The 17,310-nt window shown below is 25.0% G+C and overlaps 2 protein-coding genes across 4 annotated transcripts; one reads left to right on the top strand and one right to left on the bottom strand.

Moving 5' to 3' along the window:
• The first annotated feature begins 83 nt into the window (after positions 1 to 83).
• On the top strand, positions 84 to 2,643 carry LOC135929887 (ribosomal RNA processing protein 1 homolog B-like). The gene is made up of 8 exons (XM_065466621.1): positions 84 to 215; positions 264 to 343; positions 388 to 531; positions 1,402 to 1,608; positions 1,724 to 1,788; positions 2,008 to 2,179; positions 2,231 to 2,328; positions 2,420 to 2,643. The coding sequence occupies exons 1-8, from the start codon at positions 113 to 115 to the stop codon at positions 2,589 to 2,591; spliced, it is 1,041 nt and encodes a 346-aa protein (XP_065322693.1). The 5' UTR covers positions 84 to 112; the 3' UTR covers positions 2,592 to 2,643.
• A 7,950-nt stretch (positions 2,644 to 10,593) lies between these two features.
• Positions 10,594 to 17,310, bottom strand: LOC135929872 (BUD13 homolog). 3 transcript variants are annotated; one of them, XM_065466607.1, is made up of 6 exons: positions 17,047 to 17,310; positions 16,843 to 17,003; positions 16,617 to 16,795; positions 16,317 to 16,447; positions 11,526 to 11,698; positions 10,594 to 10,877 (listed from the first exon to the last, which is right to left on the bottom strand). In XM_065466607.1, the coding sequence occupies exons 1-6, from the start codon at positions 17,103 to 17,105 to the stop codon at positions 10,696 to 10,698; spliced, it is 885 nt and encodes a 294-aa protein (XP_065322679.1). In that variant the 5' UTR covers positions 17,106 to 17,310; the 3' UTR covers positions 10,594 to 10,695. The 3 variants fall into 3 exon arrangements, with proteins under 3 accessions (XP_065322679.1, XP_065322678.1, XP_065322680.1); XM_065466606.1 differs by having other exon boundaries at positions 16,617 to 16,798; positions 17,047 to 17,308; XM_065466608.1 differs by lacking the exon at positions 17,047 to 17,310 and having other exon boundaries at positions 16,617 to 16,661; positions 16,709 to 16,798; positions 16,843 to 16,866.

Raw genomic sequence — 17,310 nt, 5'->3', positions numbered from 1 at the left:
CTATCCCACAGAAGGATTTTCGTCTTATTTAACTATTTTTAATCCGTTGTCTTAAAGCAACATCACATATTTTTGTTCGGTACATCGCCTATAAATAAAAATTAAAATTTTAATGGAAATACATGATACTTTAAATTTATTATCATCAAATGATGAACACTCTCGTACTATAAGCTTTGAAAAATTGGCAGGAATACTATCTCAAATTGACCTAAGTATTATTTAGAGTTTTTTTAAATGTAATTTAATTCATTAATTTTCAGAATATGATGAAAAGGATTATTTTAAAATCTGGAAAGCCCTTTTTTTTCATTTGTGGATGACCGATAAAATGATTAATCAAGTATTCACATTTATTATTATTAATTAATAGGCATAATTTTATAGGAAAATGTTGCATCAGATATATCACAGATACTTTTAGATTTTCATGAAACTAGCAACTCCTTTTTATTTTTTGACACATTTTTACAAACCATCGATAGGGAGTATAAAGTTATAGACGCCTATAGAATTGATAAATTTTTATTGGTAAAGCATTATATATAAATTATGATCATACTTGAAGCCAATTTATATTTTGCTTGATATTTAATGGCAAATATGAATTGAATTATTATATAAAGTTATGTTGATTCTTGATTATTATTGAATAAATAATAAAATGAATATAAATATAATTCATATAAGCAAAGTTAAATATCTTTAAAATAATGGGGGCATGGCACAAGATAATCATGAAATTGAAGAGGAGTAGGTACAGGTTTGCTAATGTTATTTGTATTTATTTAATTTGTTTAAATTTCTTTTATGTTAATTTGATAGAAGGTTATATGATCCATAGGCTTGGGGTGTGGGAGGGGGGGCATTAGAAGTGTCAGGTTTAACTGCTCAATCTATTACGATAAAATAACTTCAAGCTATGTAAAAAAAAATTGAATTTTTAAACAACTTCCTGTTTTTGAATTTCTTGGTTTCATATTATTCAAAAAATAACTTTGATTTTTATATAAGCATTATTAAACTATTATATTAAGATATAAAATCAATTTTACCCATTATGGTTTTAAAGATACCAAAACAAAGTAATTGAATGAAACTTACAACATCAATATCATTGCTGTAAATAAAAATTATGTTTTATCATTACTTACTCTGCAAAAAAAGAATGAACACCTTTTAAATTAAATATTATATAAAAAGATTTTTATTCTATAATATAATATTTTTTAAAAAAGCAAATATGACATCTAAAAAAATTTTTCATTTTTCAGCAATGCCTTATAAATTTAATTAATCACTGATAAGATAATTTTTCTATTTATGGTATTGAAATGTAAGCAAGCATGATTTATATACAAATATTATTCATCTATTATTCTAAAAAAAATATCCGATAAGTTAACAAGGAAAATGATATATCAATCTTTCAAGCTATTGGCAAATAATGACTGGGAAGGAGCCTATTGCAAACCATTTTTTGATATTATAACAAAATCTGTTTTGACAAAATCTCAAAACGTAACAGATACTCCCCACAATATTTCTTTTGTTTTTCATATCATTGACATTTATTTACCTGAACTTCTTCAAGTTGGGCGTTCTTCGGTATTATATTTACATTTTATATTAATTTTTTTTAATTGGGAAAATTATAATATTATTCATTTAAAATATCTTATTTAAAAAATTGATTCTCTTTTTTAAAAAATATAATTTTTAGATTACTTGTTCAAAGGCTCTCAAAATGCTCACACCTTTCTTCCACATCATGTCTATCGAAAAAAGGTAATAAATTTGAAATCAAAATGGGGTAATTATCTCCTTTTTAAAAACAATAAAACCACAATCAAATAATTTAATAATTAAATTTGATTTTTATTTCATAACGCTAAATTGTTTCCATCAAAACTTGCCATTTTTTTTTGCAAATAAAATGAAGTTGTATTTTTTTCAAGAAAAATTGAAAATTAAACAAACATATTTTTATTATTTATTGATTTAAAGTCGACAGATCATTGATCGGATAAATTTAAATATATTCGAATACATTATGACACAATCAGAAGTTGAACAGAAATTATGCCAAGAAGCGGAAGGGGAGATAAATTTGGATCTGCCTTATTTTCACAACAAACATTCAAAAAAAGAATTTCGTGCTGATAATACATATATATTTGTAATTATGAAATTTTTATTTTATAATTATTTTGCTTTTTTTAAAAAACAGATTAATTATGATGAAATTGCTAAAATTTTGTATCAACATGGCTCCGATAAAAAATGTCCTCCAAAAAACAGAAAAATTATATACGATTTAACTCAAAAGTAATTTTTTATTTATAAAATAATTTTATTTTTTTTCTTAGATATTTTTTTTTACAAGTTATATAATTTACATCAACTAAAATTTTTATAGGTTTGAAAAGCTTGCCAGAGGAGAGTATCCATTGATAGAAGAATACAAAGTTCAAAATTCATTGAAAAGAGCTCATAAGAAAAGTGCTTTTTTAAAATTGATTACGTCAGATGAATCTGGAATAAATAAAAAAAGGCAAAAACTTTCCAAAAATAAAAAGATCAAAACATGAAATGAAATTGGTTTACGCATGTGTTCATAATTTTATATAATATGAGAAATAAAGTGAGTCTTTTTATTTGTTTGAATCGGTATTATATAATACATTTTGAGAAAATAAATACATAATTTTTTATAAAAATTTAAACGATATTCGTCATATTTATCTCACTCCACACTTATAAGATATCGCCTAATGACAAATAATAATATTGATAAAACAATTGTTACGCCATAAATGTTGAATATAATAAATATTGCGGAATGAGACGATCGGCTCTAATATTTTAATCCCTTGAGAATTGTAGCTCCGTGAAGTTGGCATAAAGATTAGAAGCACTAACGATGAATCATATGCAATAGTGCTTCATTAGTGCTTCAAACCATTTTGTAGCCAAAGTTATAGAAAAAAAACTTTGACCAACTTCACTCTTAAGAGCCTATTGAAAGCACTAACGATGAAACATATATCATTCTTTAGTGCTTTGTTAGCAGAGGTTAGTGTTTCAATCACAATAACCTACATTAAGAATAAAAAGTTATTTGCAAATAAAAAACAAAAATAAATAATAATTGGCTGTTTTTCAAAACAAAAACTATAATAGTAATAAACATCTAGTTTTCGCTATTATTTTGTGCTTATTTAGTAAATTTTAATTCCTTAATTTGGTTAACCGCCATATAAAAAAAGTTTCTAAAGAAAAATTATGACATCATGATTTAGGCGAGAAGTTGGTTGAACGATTTGAAGTGCTAACGATGAAACTTATATCATACTCTAGTGCTTCGTTAGTAAAGGATAATGCTTAAACCAGTTTAGTAGCCCCTATTAAAATAAAAAAGTTATTAAAATTAAAATAAACAATAAATGGCGGCTTGCCAAAACAAAAACTATAGTGTTATTTAACATCCAGTTTTCGCCATTATTTAATGCTTATTTAGTAATTTAAAATTGCGTAACTGATTTGGTTAACTGCTTTATAGCAAAAAAGTTATGACGTTACGATTTAGGCGCGAAGTTGGCCTAACGATTGGAAGCACTAATGATGAAACTTGTATCATTCTTTAGTGCTTCATTCAGTTTAGTAGCCAAATTTAAAATAAAAAAGTTATTAATAAAATAAACTATATCAATAACAAGCATCTTTTCAGCATTAATTAAGTGCTTAATTAGTAAAATTTAAATTCCGTAATAAATTTGGTTAAAAACCCTATAAAAAGTCAAAGTAATTAAAAAATGCATATTGTCCTTTTGCACTAAGCCTATCAATTGTTTCCAAATAACTACCATATTTGAGTACTATGAAATGTTTCAGAAGCCAAGATATATTAATGCCCAAAATACATCAAGAATAGTTATGACATAGTCACAAAGATTATTCCCACTACTCCCTAAATGGGTCCATTGAACCCTATTATAAGTGTATTATTTATATAATTTTTATCGGTTTTTATTATTTTATTGTAACAACTTCATTTTTTCTCCAACATTATTTTAATTCATATTGTTCCTTTTACATAGTTTTATTTTATTCGGAAAAATTATGCTATAAATATATCTATCATATATTTGAGTTATATATCACTATAATTAAGCAAGAATTCTGATAGTTACCCTGATTCAATAGTGTGTGTAGTGTCATATCAGTCTTTCAAATTTTATTACACCTTTCTAGACGCTTAAGAAAATTTTAGAGAACCCATATTAAATTAATTATATTTCTATAGATGAAATGAACAATTATATCCAAGCTCCTCTCCAGAAAATATCAAAAGAACTAAAAATATTATTAATAAAAATACTAATCCATTTCCATTTTTTGGTCGAAAATATAATTCTCAAGTGTGTTCTCTTTTTAATCGAAACCTCGATAATATATATAGATATAGATTGTGGAATAAGAGTGATATATTTTTCTTCGAATATTATTACTAGAATATTTAGATGGAGGAATAAAGAAAAAAAATATATGAAATTGAACGAATAAAAGAGAAAATAGGCATATAATTAATAAAACATTCTATATAACAAATTATAAACAAATAATAATATAATAGGATTGTAATTTGTAACATTGTTATGGCTAAATTATAGATATTATATTTTTTAATACATATAATGCAATATAATTTTATTATGTTGTATAGGATAAAATTCACAATTTCTGTTGTCACAAATGCCATATTTTATATAGGGATCAGTTCAAAACCATTTGATTTGATAAGCCCCCAAGATAAAATCATTTTTCAACCATATAATCATATATTATTCATTTGATATTTTAAAATATACCTTATTTTATAGAAATAGGGAACGACAGCAAATACCCTATAAATAATATATGATCGGTATAAATATCGAATATCTTATAATGAGAGGTAAGTTAGTTTGATAATTCCAATGAAACATTCAACTTCCACTATAAATGAAATTCTAAATATTTTTTAATGCATAGGCATATTCAAGGGCTAAATTGACTATGTAACAAAATGTTGAAAAATATTAGTGGTATAACTTTATTTTTAATGATATTCTATATTCTGATAACTAATTATAACAGTACTAGAAGCTAACCCGTCAAGAATAAGGGGCGAATTGACTTTTTGCCTACAATTTTTTACCTTTTTATTTATAATTTAAAGCCAAATAAAGTTATTATTGTTAAATGAGGGTTTTTCATACCTTATTTACCCCATTAACTTCTCACATTATCTGAATACCATAGATCCCACTAGTCAGCATAGCTGTTCACTCCCCATCGCGTCAAGGTGGGAGTTTGAAATTATGGAAGCAAAGTGGATAAAAAAAGATTTACTAAAAAAAGAAAGAAATATAAAAAAAAGAGACAAAGATATAGGAGAACTTTAAAAAATTTAATAATTGTTTATGCTTTAGAAATTGATGCTTATATATTTTCAAGCCACTAGTATTTGTAGACACATTAATATATCTTCATGGGGATTTATAATTGCCAAATCATATTAAAACACAGGCACATGCTGATTCGTACATCAATTTTTGTTTAAATTCAGTAATCATTATCAAAAAACAGATACATTATCGATTTAGGTATCAAATTTTTTATTAAATTGAGGAATCATAGCGAATCTTTTTAACCAAATTGATGAATCATAGCTAATCAATATAAAAATACATTTCTGATTCACTCATCAAATATTATAATCCTTTTTCGAAAATTTTTCTTTCTTTATTTACATTGTATATAACAATGGCATATCACATCTTCTTGGATGCCATTTCTTTTGCATACCATGGATTAACTTCCCAAGTTCCATCTATTCTTTTAATTTCCTATCCCGTGGACATGGCAGGTGGTATAAAAATATTTCCTTATCTTAAAAAATATGTCAACAGAAAGATTTATAAATAACGGGAAATCATTTAATTTAAACATTTCAAGATTCTGTTGTTTTAATGATGATTTGTTCATGAAATTTGTATTAATGCACAAGATTTAAACAATTAAATATTGATGAAATTATAAAACCTTTCGCTTTCTATTCCCCTAATTTATCTAAATTATTAATTTAAAAATAATATTTATAAAATATATATTTTTTGCATTTTATTTATATTATATATTAAAAATTGATGCAATAAAAATTATTTTTGAAATTTATGGGTGTCATAAAATAATTATCATTTTTTAGGGGGGGGGGGGGTACTTTTCAAGGGGGTACATTACAGGGGGGTATTCTGCTTCATTCGTTCAGAAAGTGTAGGGGCCATGCCAGGTATAATGAAGTTTCATCTGACTGGTGATGATTTTCTCAATGATATGATTCCAGCTAAATCTTAGCTTTGCTAAATCATCGTCGCATTGATATATTTTATTCCATTCACCGATTAAAATAAACTAGTTCAAACTGTTCTTTTCCTATTTTTTCGTCTTTTAATATATCTTCCCCTGCCAACAAGTAATCATTAAATTCATTTTTGGAAACTTTTCTTACCAAATAATATAACATTTATTCAATATAACATAAGAAAGAATAGAATATTAAAAAATACTACTTACCATTATCACATTTATTTCTAGAATATCTCAACAACTATTTTTATTGAAACGAATAATATAAGACTTCGGTGATATTAATCACCTATTTTTATCCATGTATCAGCTAATGCTCGATTAATATCCTTTATTATATCATTTTGAAAGTTAGAAGCGTCTTATTTATAAGTTCAACTGGTACAGCTGCTAATCTAGGCATCGTAGTTTTGTTTGATTTACTAATTATAAGTACATATATTCAAAATGAGACAAATAAGTTGCATTTAAAAAAATGTAAAATAAGAATTAAAGACCGGAGATGTTAACCAATATATTGTTTTATTAAATTTAAAAACTGATAAGGGGACCGAGGAAGATTGAAACACTTTTCGTTCAAACCTGTATAAATCAATAATATGAAACTAATTTAAATAAATAAAACATATTGGGAAATAAGGTTGGCAAACCGGTCTATTGGGTCAAATACCTAACCCGGTTCTGAATCTTCAAAGTATAGGATATTTTAAATAGTTATTATATATTTATAGAAACTATTTTTTAAAAATTATCATTTAAAATTTGTTTAGCCCAATGCTAATGTACTTTAAGCACGCTTACCAACAATAAGTGATAATTGGTACACAAAATAAAAGTCTAAATATAAAATTTTATTTTTTTTGATATTTAATTATAGGCTTTAAATATTCATGATATGCATAAGTAAGTTGAATTTAGGGATTTTAAATATTTTTGTAAAAATTATTCTATTTTAGATGGATTTATTTTTATTATAACTTGTTTTAATCAAAAATATATAAATGCAATAATTAATAGGACCAACCAACCTTTACCAATTATCACCATTTTTAATGTTATATATGCCATTTAAAAGCGTATTAATTTATGATTTATAAATCCGAAAAATTATTAGCTTAAAAAATTGGGTTTAATCTTTTTTTAAATCTATTTATAAAGATTTTAAAACTTTATTTATAAATCTAAACGATAAAGTTTTTCGGTATAGTTAAGCATATTTTCCTCTGTAAAAATATAATTGTTAAAAACTTTTTACAATTTTTAGCCAATAATGTATTACATAAATATTTTTATTGGGTATATATTTCTATTCGTAAGCAATAATAGTTTAGATTATAAATGGGGTGGATGATGTTTTCCTCTACCCAACGTGCTCAGCTTTCTGCTTATTGAAATTTATATAAAAAAATATTGAATAAAAATCATAATTTATAGTGTTATTACATTATGGATTGGTAAATTTATAACTCAACTCGACTGAAAACCGATTTAGAAAAATAAATAATATGTCGAAATATTTAGGCCAAAAAAGCATATTACTTATAGTTAGGATGGAAATAATGTAACAGAATAATTTTTATAGGATAGGATAAGAATATAACAAATTTTTTTATGACAAAAAATAGGGTGTTTATTGCGGAATTTAAATATAACTAAAAATAAAGGCAAAACAAGATGTTTGTAGCTGATCTAGTTCTGTTTTGGTGTGCCGGTATTTTTTTTTATTTAGTTAATAACTATATAAATTTTTGCTATTAAACTGATTATAGCACTAACCTCTACTAACGAAGCACGAAAGAATGATATAAACTTTATCGTTAATGCCTCCAAAATTTTGCTGGCCAAAATATTATCTTGAAACTATTTTCAGCTTATAATTATTTTTTAATTGGTCGGTTAGCTAAATTACGGAATTTGTATTTATTAATTAAGCACTAAATAATAGCGTAAACCGGACGTTTAGTACTTCATTTTTTGTTAACCGTCATTTGTTTTTTTTTCTTTAATAACTTTTTTTATTTTAATTGGTGATACTAAACTTATATGGCATTAACCTCTACTAAATGAACACTAAAGATTAATAAATGTTTCATCGTTAGTGCTTTCATAATTTTGCTGGTCAAAATTAACCTTGAAATATTAATTTAAGTTATAGCATTTTTTTATAAAGCGGTTTAAATTAATTAAGGAATTTTAATTTACTAATTATTCAATAAATAATAGTGAAAATAGGATGTTTTTAGTTTCTCTAATTTTTGTTTTGATGTGTCGCCATTTTTTTGTTTATAACTTTATTACTTTAACAGGGGCTACTAAACAGATTAAAGCACTAACCTCTACTAGAGAAGCACTAAATTTTTTCCGTGCCGATCCACAAATTTTCCACCGATCCGATATTACTAAAAAACAGATTCGATATTTATATTGATTTTTATTTACCAACTATCTTTGTTCAATGTAATAAATATATCAATATTTTCTACTTTAAAAAACCAACTAACTTTAATGAATTATTTTATTTTCACAATTTAATATTCTCATTTAATTTGCAATGTTTACGGGTGAATGTAGTATTGTTAAACAATTCCATTTAGCTGATTTTTAAAAAGAGCCAAATCAAAATTTTAACTAAAATATTATTACCTGTGCGAAATTTTGCCAATAGAAGTTTCTGATATCTGTGGAAAAAATTGACAAGCATGGATATTTTACTCTTGGCCAAAATTCTGAGTTAATCGTTTTTAAAATTGGAGAAATCGAGCCGTTTAGTAACACTAACTGAATGTAACTCGTGAGATATTCTAAAATACTTTTCTTTTTACAGGTAATATAATAAAAAATAGTGTAAAATTTTAGGCAATTTTTTTAAACATTACAACAAATAAATCGAATATTAGTTCCTTTCATAATTTATTATTATGAAATTATTTATAAAATAAAAAAAATTATGTGATTATATATACAATTATAAAATAACCACAAACGATAAAAAAAAGAAGATACGCATCCGATATTTTTTGAAAATGTTAAATATAGGTGCAGATCCGATATTAAATATCGGTATAGCCCTACATTAAAGAATGATATAAATTTATCGTTAGTGCCTCCATAGTTTTGCTGACCATTTGACCTAAAAACATTTATTTAGCGTATAACTAATTTTTCATATAGCGGCTAACCAAATTAATAAAGGAACTCAAATATACTAATTATGCACTAAATAATAGCGAAAACGGGTGTTTAATGGTACTATAGTTTTTGTTCTGGCAAGCCGCCATTTGTTGCTTATTTTTTTCTTAAATAACTTTTTTATTTTAATAGGGTCTACTAGACTGATTGAAGCATAACCTCTACGAACGAAGCACGAATAATATGTTTCATCGTTAGTGCTTCCAATCGTTCGACCAATTTCACGCCTAAAACGTGAAGTTATAATTTTCATTTAGCTTATAACTTTATTTTTATACGGCAGTTTAAAATAATATGAGAATTAAATATGGCGAAAATAAGATGTTCGTCCCTGCTCTAGTTTCTGTTTTGGTGTGCCGCCATCTTTTAGTTTATTTTGTTAATAACTTTTTTATTTTTACAGGGGCTACTAAACTGATTAAAACACTAACCTCCACTAACGATGCACTAACCTATACTACCGCAGCACTAAAAGAATGATATAAAATCGTTAGTACTTCCATAGTTTTGCTGGTTAAAATTTGACCTCAAAACATATATTTAGCGTATAACTATTTTTTCATATGGCGGTTTACCAAATTAATAACGAAATTCAAATTTATTAATTAAGCATTAAATAATGGCGAGGATGATAAATACTACTATAGTTTTTATTTTTGGCAAGTCGCCATTTGTTTATTTTTGTTTTTCTTTAATAACTTTTTTATTAAAATAGTGGCTACTAAACTGATTGAAACACTAACCTCTACTAACGAAGCACTAACAAATGATGTATGTTTAATCGTTAGTGTTTCAATCGACATTTAAGCGTGAGGTTTGTCAAAGTTTTTGTTTTTGCTTATAACTTTTTTTCCTTAACCTCGGAAAAACGGTTTAAAGTACTAACGAAGCACTAAAAAATGTCATATGATTCATCGTTAGTTCTTCCAATCGTTCGACAAACTTAACGGAGATGAAAAATGTTTATAATTTTTTCGGTCATTGCCTTATAACACTTTAGGTTTATATTTTTTTTAATGAAAATTATTTACAATCATTTAAATTAAATATAATAATGAGACAATTGCATTATAACGAATGTTCGATAAATTTCTCCTACATATCCTCAACCATCCATTTATACATTATTTCTTTGTTCGAGATTTGATTGGAAATTTTTTGGAAATATTTGTTTTCGAAGCCATTAGACCTATCCACCCCGTCCCATCTGTATCCTGGAGGAATATTAAATCGATTTTCTTTGTAATTGCCTTTAAATTTGCTAGGGTTACCTTTAGCTATCATATTGAATCAATGGTAAATATAATTGCAAAAAAAATGTTAGATATATTTTGCAGAATAAGTTCATTTTTTGATATTAATAAAAAGCTAATTTACATGCATATAAAATAACGTGTAATAACAATTTAATTTAATAAATATTTAAGCGAATTGTCATAAATTAATGAATAAATAAAAAGAAATTCTTGAACCTTAAATTTAAAAAAAAAGTTTGGGTTTTCAGCTAAATCTAAGGGTTCGAGTTCCCAGCTCTGATTTGAGGACCTAAATATATGATAAACCTTACCAGTTCTAAATCAGAATTTAATATAGTTCTAAATTTTTTAAACTACAACTGATATTCTATTTTATAAAAAATTAGATATATCTTAAAGTACAAAAATATTATGAATTGGGAAAAAGAAAAAACAACCTTAGCCTGAACTTGCTAGTTCGATAATTAAAATGTAAATATAACATAACACCCAATAAGAATTTTAATAAATGAAATTGTACAGACCTTCCTTTTCATTAAACTCTAACCATCAAAATAATTCTGACAAAAATAACACCATAATTTGATTCTAAAAAAACTTTTTTATTCTATATTAGAATTAGCTTAAGGAAGATGATCAAAATAAATGAATGGATTTATGATGAGGAACCTTTTATAATAGGAGTTTTAGCTTTAAATACTGATGCCAATGGATCATCTTCGTGTACTTTCTCCCTTAACATTTTGTCTAAATCTTTTTCATCTATATATCTTGTTAGGGGTTTATTATACAAAGTTTGAATGTCTTCTAATCCAGTTTTTTTCTCTTCTATTTGTTTAGCACTTAAATATATTGAATAATATGTTTAAAAAGAAAAGATTAGCATGACAATTAATATGGTTTACAACATTTTAGTGCTGGGAAACAAAAAACAATGAATTTTAAAAACAACAAAAAATTAAGATTTTTGGTTTTGAATTTTTATTTTTTTAAAAAAATGTAGAGTTTTTATCTAAATACTAGAATATAGAATCTAACTGTTGGGCCAATAATATTTTTTGAAACTTAAGTTAAAATAGGTGATTTTTTGAATAAATTAACTATAAACTATTTTAAAACCAAAATTGTTTTTTAATTTTCCCAGTCCTCACATATAATTAGCAAATTTTTATAATAAAGAATAACTAACTTATATAATTCCACTCTAATATACTTCCTCGAATTACTGCAAAACATTTTGCAGAAATATTAATTTTAAGCACCCTTAACCATAAATACCTGTGTTGTAAAGTAATGTCATTACTTTTTTACTTGCTTAAAAAGGTAAAGTAAGGCATTGCTTTTTTGAGTAACGGAAATGCAAAACGTTACTCGGTGCTTAAATTTATTCTTAAAAAAATATTTTTATTATATTTTTTAAATAACCGAGTTTTTAATTCAGGTCAACCACCAAAGATCTTTATTTTTATTTCATTTATTACTATTTATTGTTAAGTTTTATACAATCAAGATTGTTAATCTAATTAATAGAATGAATCAATAATTTAATATAAAAATATACTGATCCAAAAAACAAAAAAAAATTTACATCATTATTTTAAGAAAAATAATACAAATTTTAACAATTTAAGATTTTTAAATATTTTATTTAGGACAAAGCTCTATGTATGCAATCCTGAAGGTATCAAAATGTGCATAAATTTAAGTTCAGATTAAAATTGTTTTTTAAATTTATCAATTTTTTGTTACAAAATTCTATCCAGGTCTCTACAGCTCAATGTATGATTGTAGAAATATCTTCAATATCAATAAAAATCAGAGACCTGCAGGCCCGGCCCTAAGCCCGGGCCGTATTTTAAATTTTTTAAATATACCCGGGCTGGGCCTAAAAAATTTTTTTTTAAACATATCCGGGCCGGGCCTAAAAATTTTTTTTTTAAATATATCCCCGGGCTTAAGATTGTTAAACCCTGGCCGGGCCGGGCCGGGCCTTAATATTTTTTATAAAAATTTTTACATTATGAGTTAATGGTTATAAGATTATATTATATTATAGTTATGATTAATATAATATTGGGTGATGGTTAACACTACCTAACAACCCACAGATCGATCTAATTATTAATTTCCTGCAAATTTATTCAAAGTATTAATATATTTTTTTATAATTCATATCTAAATTTTTACAACATATTTTACCAAAACAATCAAATAAAGGAATATCTTAAATAAGCCCCAATATTCAAGTATTATTAATATATTTTTTTATAATTCATATCTAAATTTTTAAAATATATTTTACCAAAACAATCAAATAAAGGATTATCACTTCTTAAAGTTTGTAATTGATTTTACTTAATATAAAGCATTTTTTAATTGAAAAATTTGTTTTACACAAGTATCATTTTATTTCTCTTTTTCTCTGTCCCAAATTCAAGCAATTACGTATGTAGTCATGGACAGATCGGAAAATGACGGAAAACTATATAAAAGATTATATTAAATTACAAGAGGCTCAGGAAGTAAATGAAATACCATCGACCAGTCAAATTACGACTGTTGTTAAACAAACTGAATCGTTTTATGACAAATGGGGCTATGGTAATTCTCAGAGTTGTTAAACGCTATTTTTAAAAGTAGCGCGCTACCGTAAAAGCTATTTGTCAAAAAAAGTAGCGCGCTACCGCTTTCGCTATTTGTCAAAAAAAGTAGCGCGCTATTAGCTACTTTTTTTCAAAAGTAGCTTTAGCTACTTTTAAGCTACTTTTTATAAAAAAAAATTTAGAAACAAATTTTTTTTATTTTTTTTTTCTTATAATGTAAATGTATAATAAATAATATATAAAAATCAACATTTATAAATATAAAAATATAGTTAGTTTAGATTATAAAAAAATAAGTAATATAAATAAATATTTATTTTAATTTGTTGCATTTTAATAATAATATCATTTCAATATTATCATCCCCAAGTCTAGAGCGACGATCAGAAAGTATAAGCTTTGCTTTACTAAATAATCTCTCGACACTAGCACTTGAGGGCAAGGGGGTATTAAATTTTATATATAAATTTTTAATATATGAAAAATTATCAAAAATATTCATTTCAATATTTTTTGATTGAAAAAAAATATCAATTGGATTTTCTATTAAATCATCTTTAATTTCAAAAAACAGATCTTCTTTTTAAAGTCCTAGGGTCTAACCAATGGCCTGTGATTCCCAAATAAGCTCTAAAAATATTTAATCAGATCAATTTATAAATATAAATAAGTTTTTACCTTCTGTTATGTGTCCAACTATCTGCTATGGTACATACATAAGATATATCTGATAACTCTACTATTAGAGCATCTTTCATCACTTTGAAGTTGTCGGCTATTTTATTCATAAGTGTCTGGCGACATAAACTGTTGTGCCAGGGGATAAAGTTTTAATCATCAGAGTAAATGATGGATTATCAACCAAAGACACTGGCTGAACTGTGTCAATAATAAAATCAACAATAACTTTATCAGCCAATTTTTGTGAAATATTGGCATGTTTATTATCCGTTAATTTGGTTTGGATAGTATTTGTCTTTTTGAATGAAGATTCTCCTATACCAAAATTTTTTATATGTTTCTCTATTTCCTTATAGCAATTGGCGTGAACAGTCTAATAAAATAAATATTATTATAATGTAAAAATAACAATTTACCTTTAGGTGTTTCTTCAGGTTATAGCTACTCGATTGATTTGATGATATATTTTTTTTACATTTTAAGCACATGAATTTGAATCCAGATTTTGTTTTAATATTTATTTTAAAAAATTTTTCAAATTTAGGGAATGGAAAAACGTTATTAGAGCTATTAAGTACATTTTCTTCCATTGAATCTTCCATATCTGAATCACTTTCAAGGATTTGGATATCCATGGACGATGCCATTTTAGATTATTAACACAGATTGAAAATATAAATTAAAAATTGAAAACATATTTAAATTTCAAAATTAAATAATAAATTATAATTAATTATGATATTATATTTAAATTTTTATGTTTATACTTACATTCATTATATTTTTAAAAGTAGCGAAGTAGCGCGCTACTTAGCTACTTTTAAAAAAAGTAGCGCGCTAAAAAATTAAATAATTTTAAAAAAGTAGCGGCTATTAGCTATAGCTACCAAAAAAGATAGCGCGCTACTTTAACAACTCTGGTAATTCTGGTAATATGTCAATACCCGATGATGAATATTATAATTACATAAATAATAGATAAAACATTTAAGGTGGATAATTTGTTAGAGTGGTGGGCGGCTCATCAAAGCGAATTTCCAATTTTAGCAAAATTGGCAATTCCTGCTTTAAGTGCAAGCTGTGAGCGGAATTTTTCCACTACTGGTAGAATTCTTGAAGAAAGAAGAAGTAATCTTCAACCTGAAAAGGTAGTAGATATGCTTCTCTTTCTTCATGATAATTTGTGAATTTTTAATATCTTTCTTGAGTATAGGGTTTTGTCAATCATGCTGGTTTTTTACTTTGCAAACTGTCAAATATTTATTGCATTTATTATATTTACCTTGAGTCATGAAAGTTTTTAATCCAACATTTTTCATTATTTTTTTTTACAATATTATATAATACAATTATCTTCTTTTGTTAAAAATTTATATTATAAAATAAATTATATTAATATTGTGCAATTAGATTATATTTTCAAAATACTATTTATTATACATGCATTTTTTTAAATAGCGATTTATTTTTATTTTATAAATTAAATAGTAAATTAAATACAATATATTATATTCTCAAAATATTTTCCATTTTTATAAATTAAATATTAGTTTTATTTTTTTTAAATGTAATATAAAATATAGTATATGACAAATATTATTACCATTTTTATGAATATTAATTTTATTTTTATAAATGCAATATAAAATATAGTATATACTCAAAATATCCATTTTTATAAATAACAGTTTTATAATTTTTATAAATTCAATATAATATTCTCAAAATATTAGCTTTTTACATGTATTTTTTAAATAATAAGCGATAATACTTGCTGAAAAATATGGTAAAATACTTCATAGGTGAAATTTTTAGGTCGAATATAATTTTAAAAAATTCCGAGCCGGGCCTGAAATTTTTAAATCCGGGTCGGGCCGTAAAAACGGGCCGGGCCTTAAATTTTTAAATCCGGGCCAGGCCGTAAAAAATTTTTTTTTAAAATATCCGGGCCGGGCCTAAAAAATTTAAAACCGGGCCGGGCCGTGCAAATGGTACCTCTGCAGGTCTCTGATAAAAATAAATGATAAGTATATTTTTAAATAATTATAAGGCATTTGTAGTGTGGTTGATTTGATGATTTTATTACATATTAAAGAATTATTAAAATTTCAATTTAGTAAAAAAAAATGCTTATTAGTAACTATGTTTGTATAATTATTGATAAAATATATATTACCCCATTTTCCATATTTTAAAAGTTTGGGCCTTTTTGATCTTTTCCTTTTCATAAGCTTTAATTTTTGAATTTTTCAAATTGTCCTTATCATCCACCATTTCTTCTTTTATTAATTCTGTAAGTGGATTATTCTTATAGTTAAAAAATATATTGTGTAATAGTAGATAATTTTTAAGTGCACAAAATTAAAATATGAAAATTTAAACAAAGTGTAGCCAAAATTTTTCATAATAAGATAAATTAACAAAGCAGAATAAATTTAAATATAACATTCTATAACTATATAAGAGTAATATTTACTTGATTCCTTGTTGGGGAAAGATCTGAGTCAGAATCCGTCAAAGACTTTTCAGATTTGATATTATAGTTAGTAGGATTTTTAATATTTATACCAAAGGTAATATCCTTTCTAATAGGATCAAAATCTTCATCTGATTCAGTATCATGGCGTGACATAATATTGTATGGATCTTTTTCATCTGCTAATGAAGGCTTATATATTGATAAAAAAATTTGTATATTGTACACAGAGGCTTCCACAAAGATTGTGAAAATGTATTAATATTTGTAGATAGATAATTTTCAATTACAGGCTCATTTTCTTTTAACCCTTGATAAATATCTTCATGGTCAAGATTTTTATTATTTAATACAATATTTACGTCAGCATCATCATCAATAATAAATCTATTATAGAGTTTAATATAAGTTTACCTAGAAATATTTATACTTTTTCTTAATTTTTTTCTTTTTTTTAGGTAGGTATTGTTTTTTAATGTAATCATCCATCAAATTGACTAAAGAAATTCGGGTTTGGGCCTAATTATACCATCATGTTTTTAAAAATAAAAGCTAATGGGAAGTAAAAGCTTATAAATTGGACAATGAGCATATAAATTTTAAGTTAGGCGAAATTTAGTGAATAATTAACCGATAAAATACCTAATTATAACTGTACAATACGTCTTTCATCATATCAGTTTTAAATATTTAC

Source organism: Gordionus sp. m RMFG-2023, chromosome 5 (genome assembly GCF_954871325.1).
Source record: "Gordionus sp. m RMFG-2023 chromosome 5, tfGorSpeb1-WG-v2, whole genome shotgun sequence".
In the NCBI taxonomy this organism is placed as follows: domain Eukaryota; kingdom Metazoa; phylum Nematomorpha; class Gordioida; order Chordodea; family Parachordodidae; genus Gordionus; species Gordionus sp. m RMFG-2023.
Note: the sequence above shows the minus strand (reverse complement) of the source record. Positions and strands in the feature narration are given on the sequence as shown.

What these genes read in the sequence shown, in the direction of transcription:
- LOC135929872 (XM_065466606.1), bottom strand. Translation starts at nt 17,105, where the DNA reads ATGGATGATTACATTAAAAAACAATACCTACCTAAAAAAAAGAAAAAA. An exon ending in TTTCCCCAACAAGGAATCAA is followed by an intron (nt 16,448 to 16,616) that starts GTAAATATTACT and finishes TTTAACTATAAG; the next exon opens with AATAATCCACTTACAGAATT. An exon ending in TAAAACTCCTATTATAAAAG is followed by an intron (nt 10,878 to 11,525) that starts GTTCCTCATCAT and finishes TCAATATGATAG; the next exon opens with CTAAAGGTAACCCTAGCAAA.
- LOC135929887 (XM_065466621.1), top strand. Translation starts at nt 113, where the DNA reads ATGGAAATACATGATACTTTAAATTTATTATCATCAAATGATGAACAC. An exon ending in ACTATCTCAAATTGACCTAA is followed by an intron (nt 216 to 263) that starts GTATTATTTAGA and finishes ATTAATTTTCAG; the next exon opens with AATATGATGAAAAGGATTAT. An exon ending in GAATTGATAAATTTTTATTG is followed by an intron (nt 532 to 1,401) that starts GTAAAGCATTAT and finishes ATATCCGATAAG; the next exon opens with TTAACAAGGAAAATGATATA.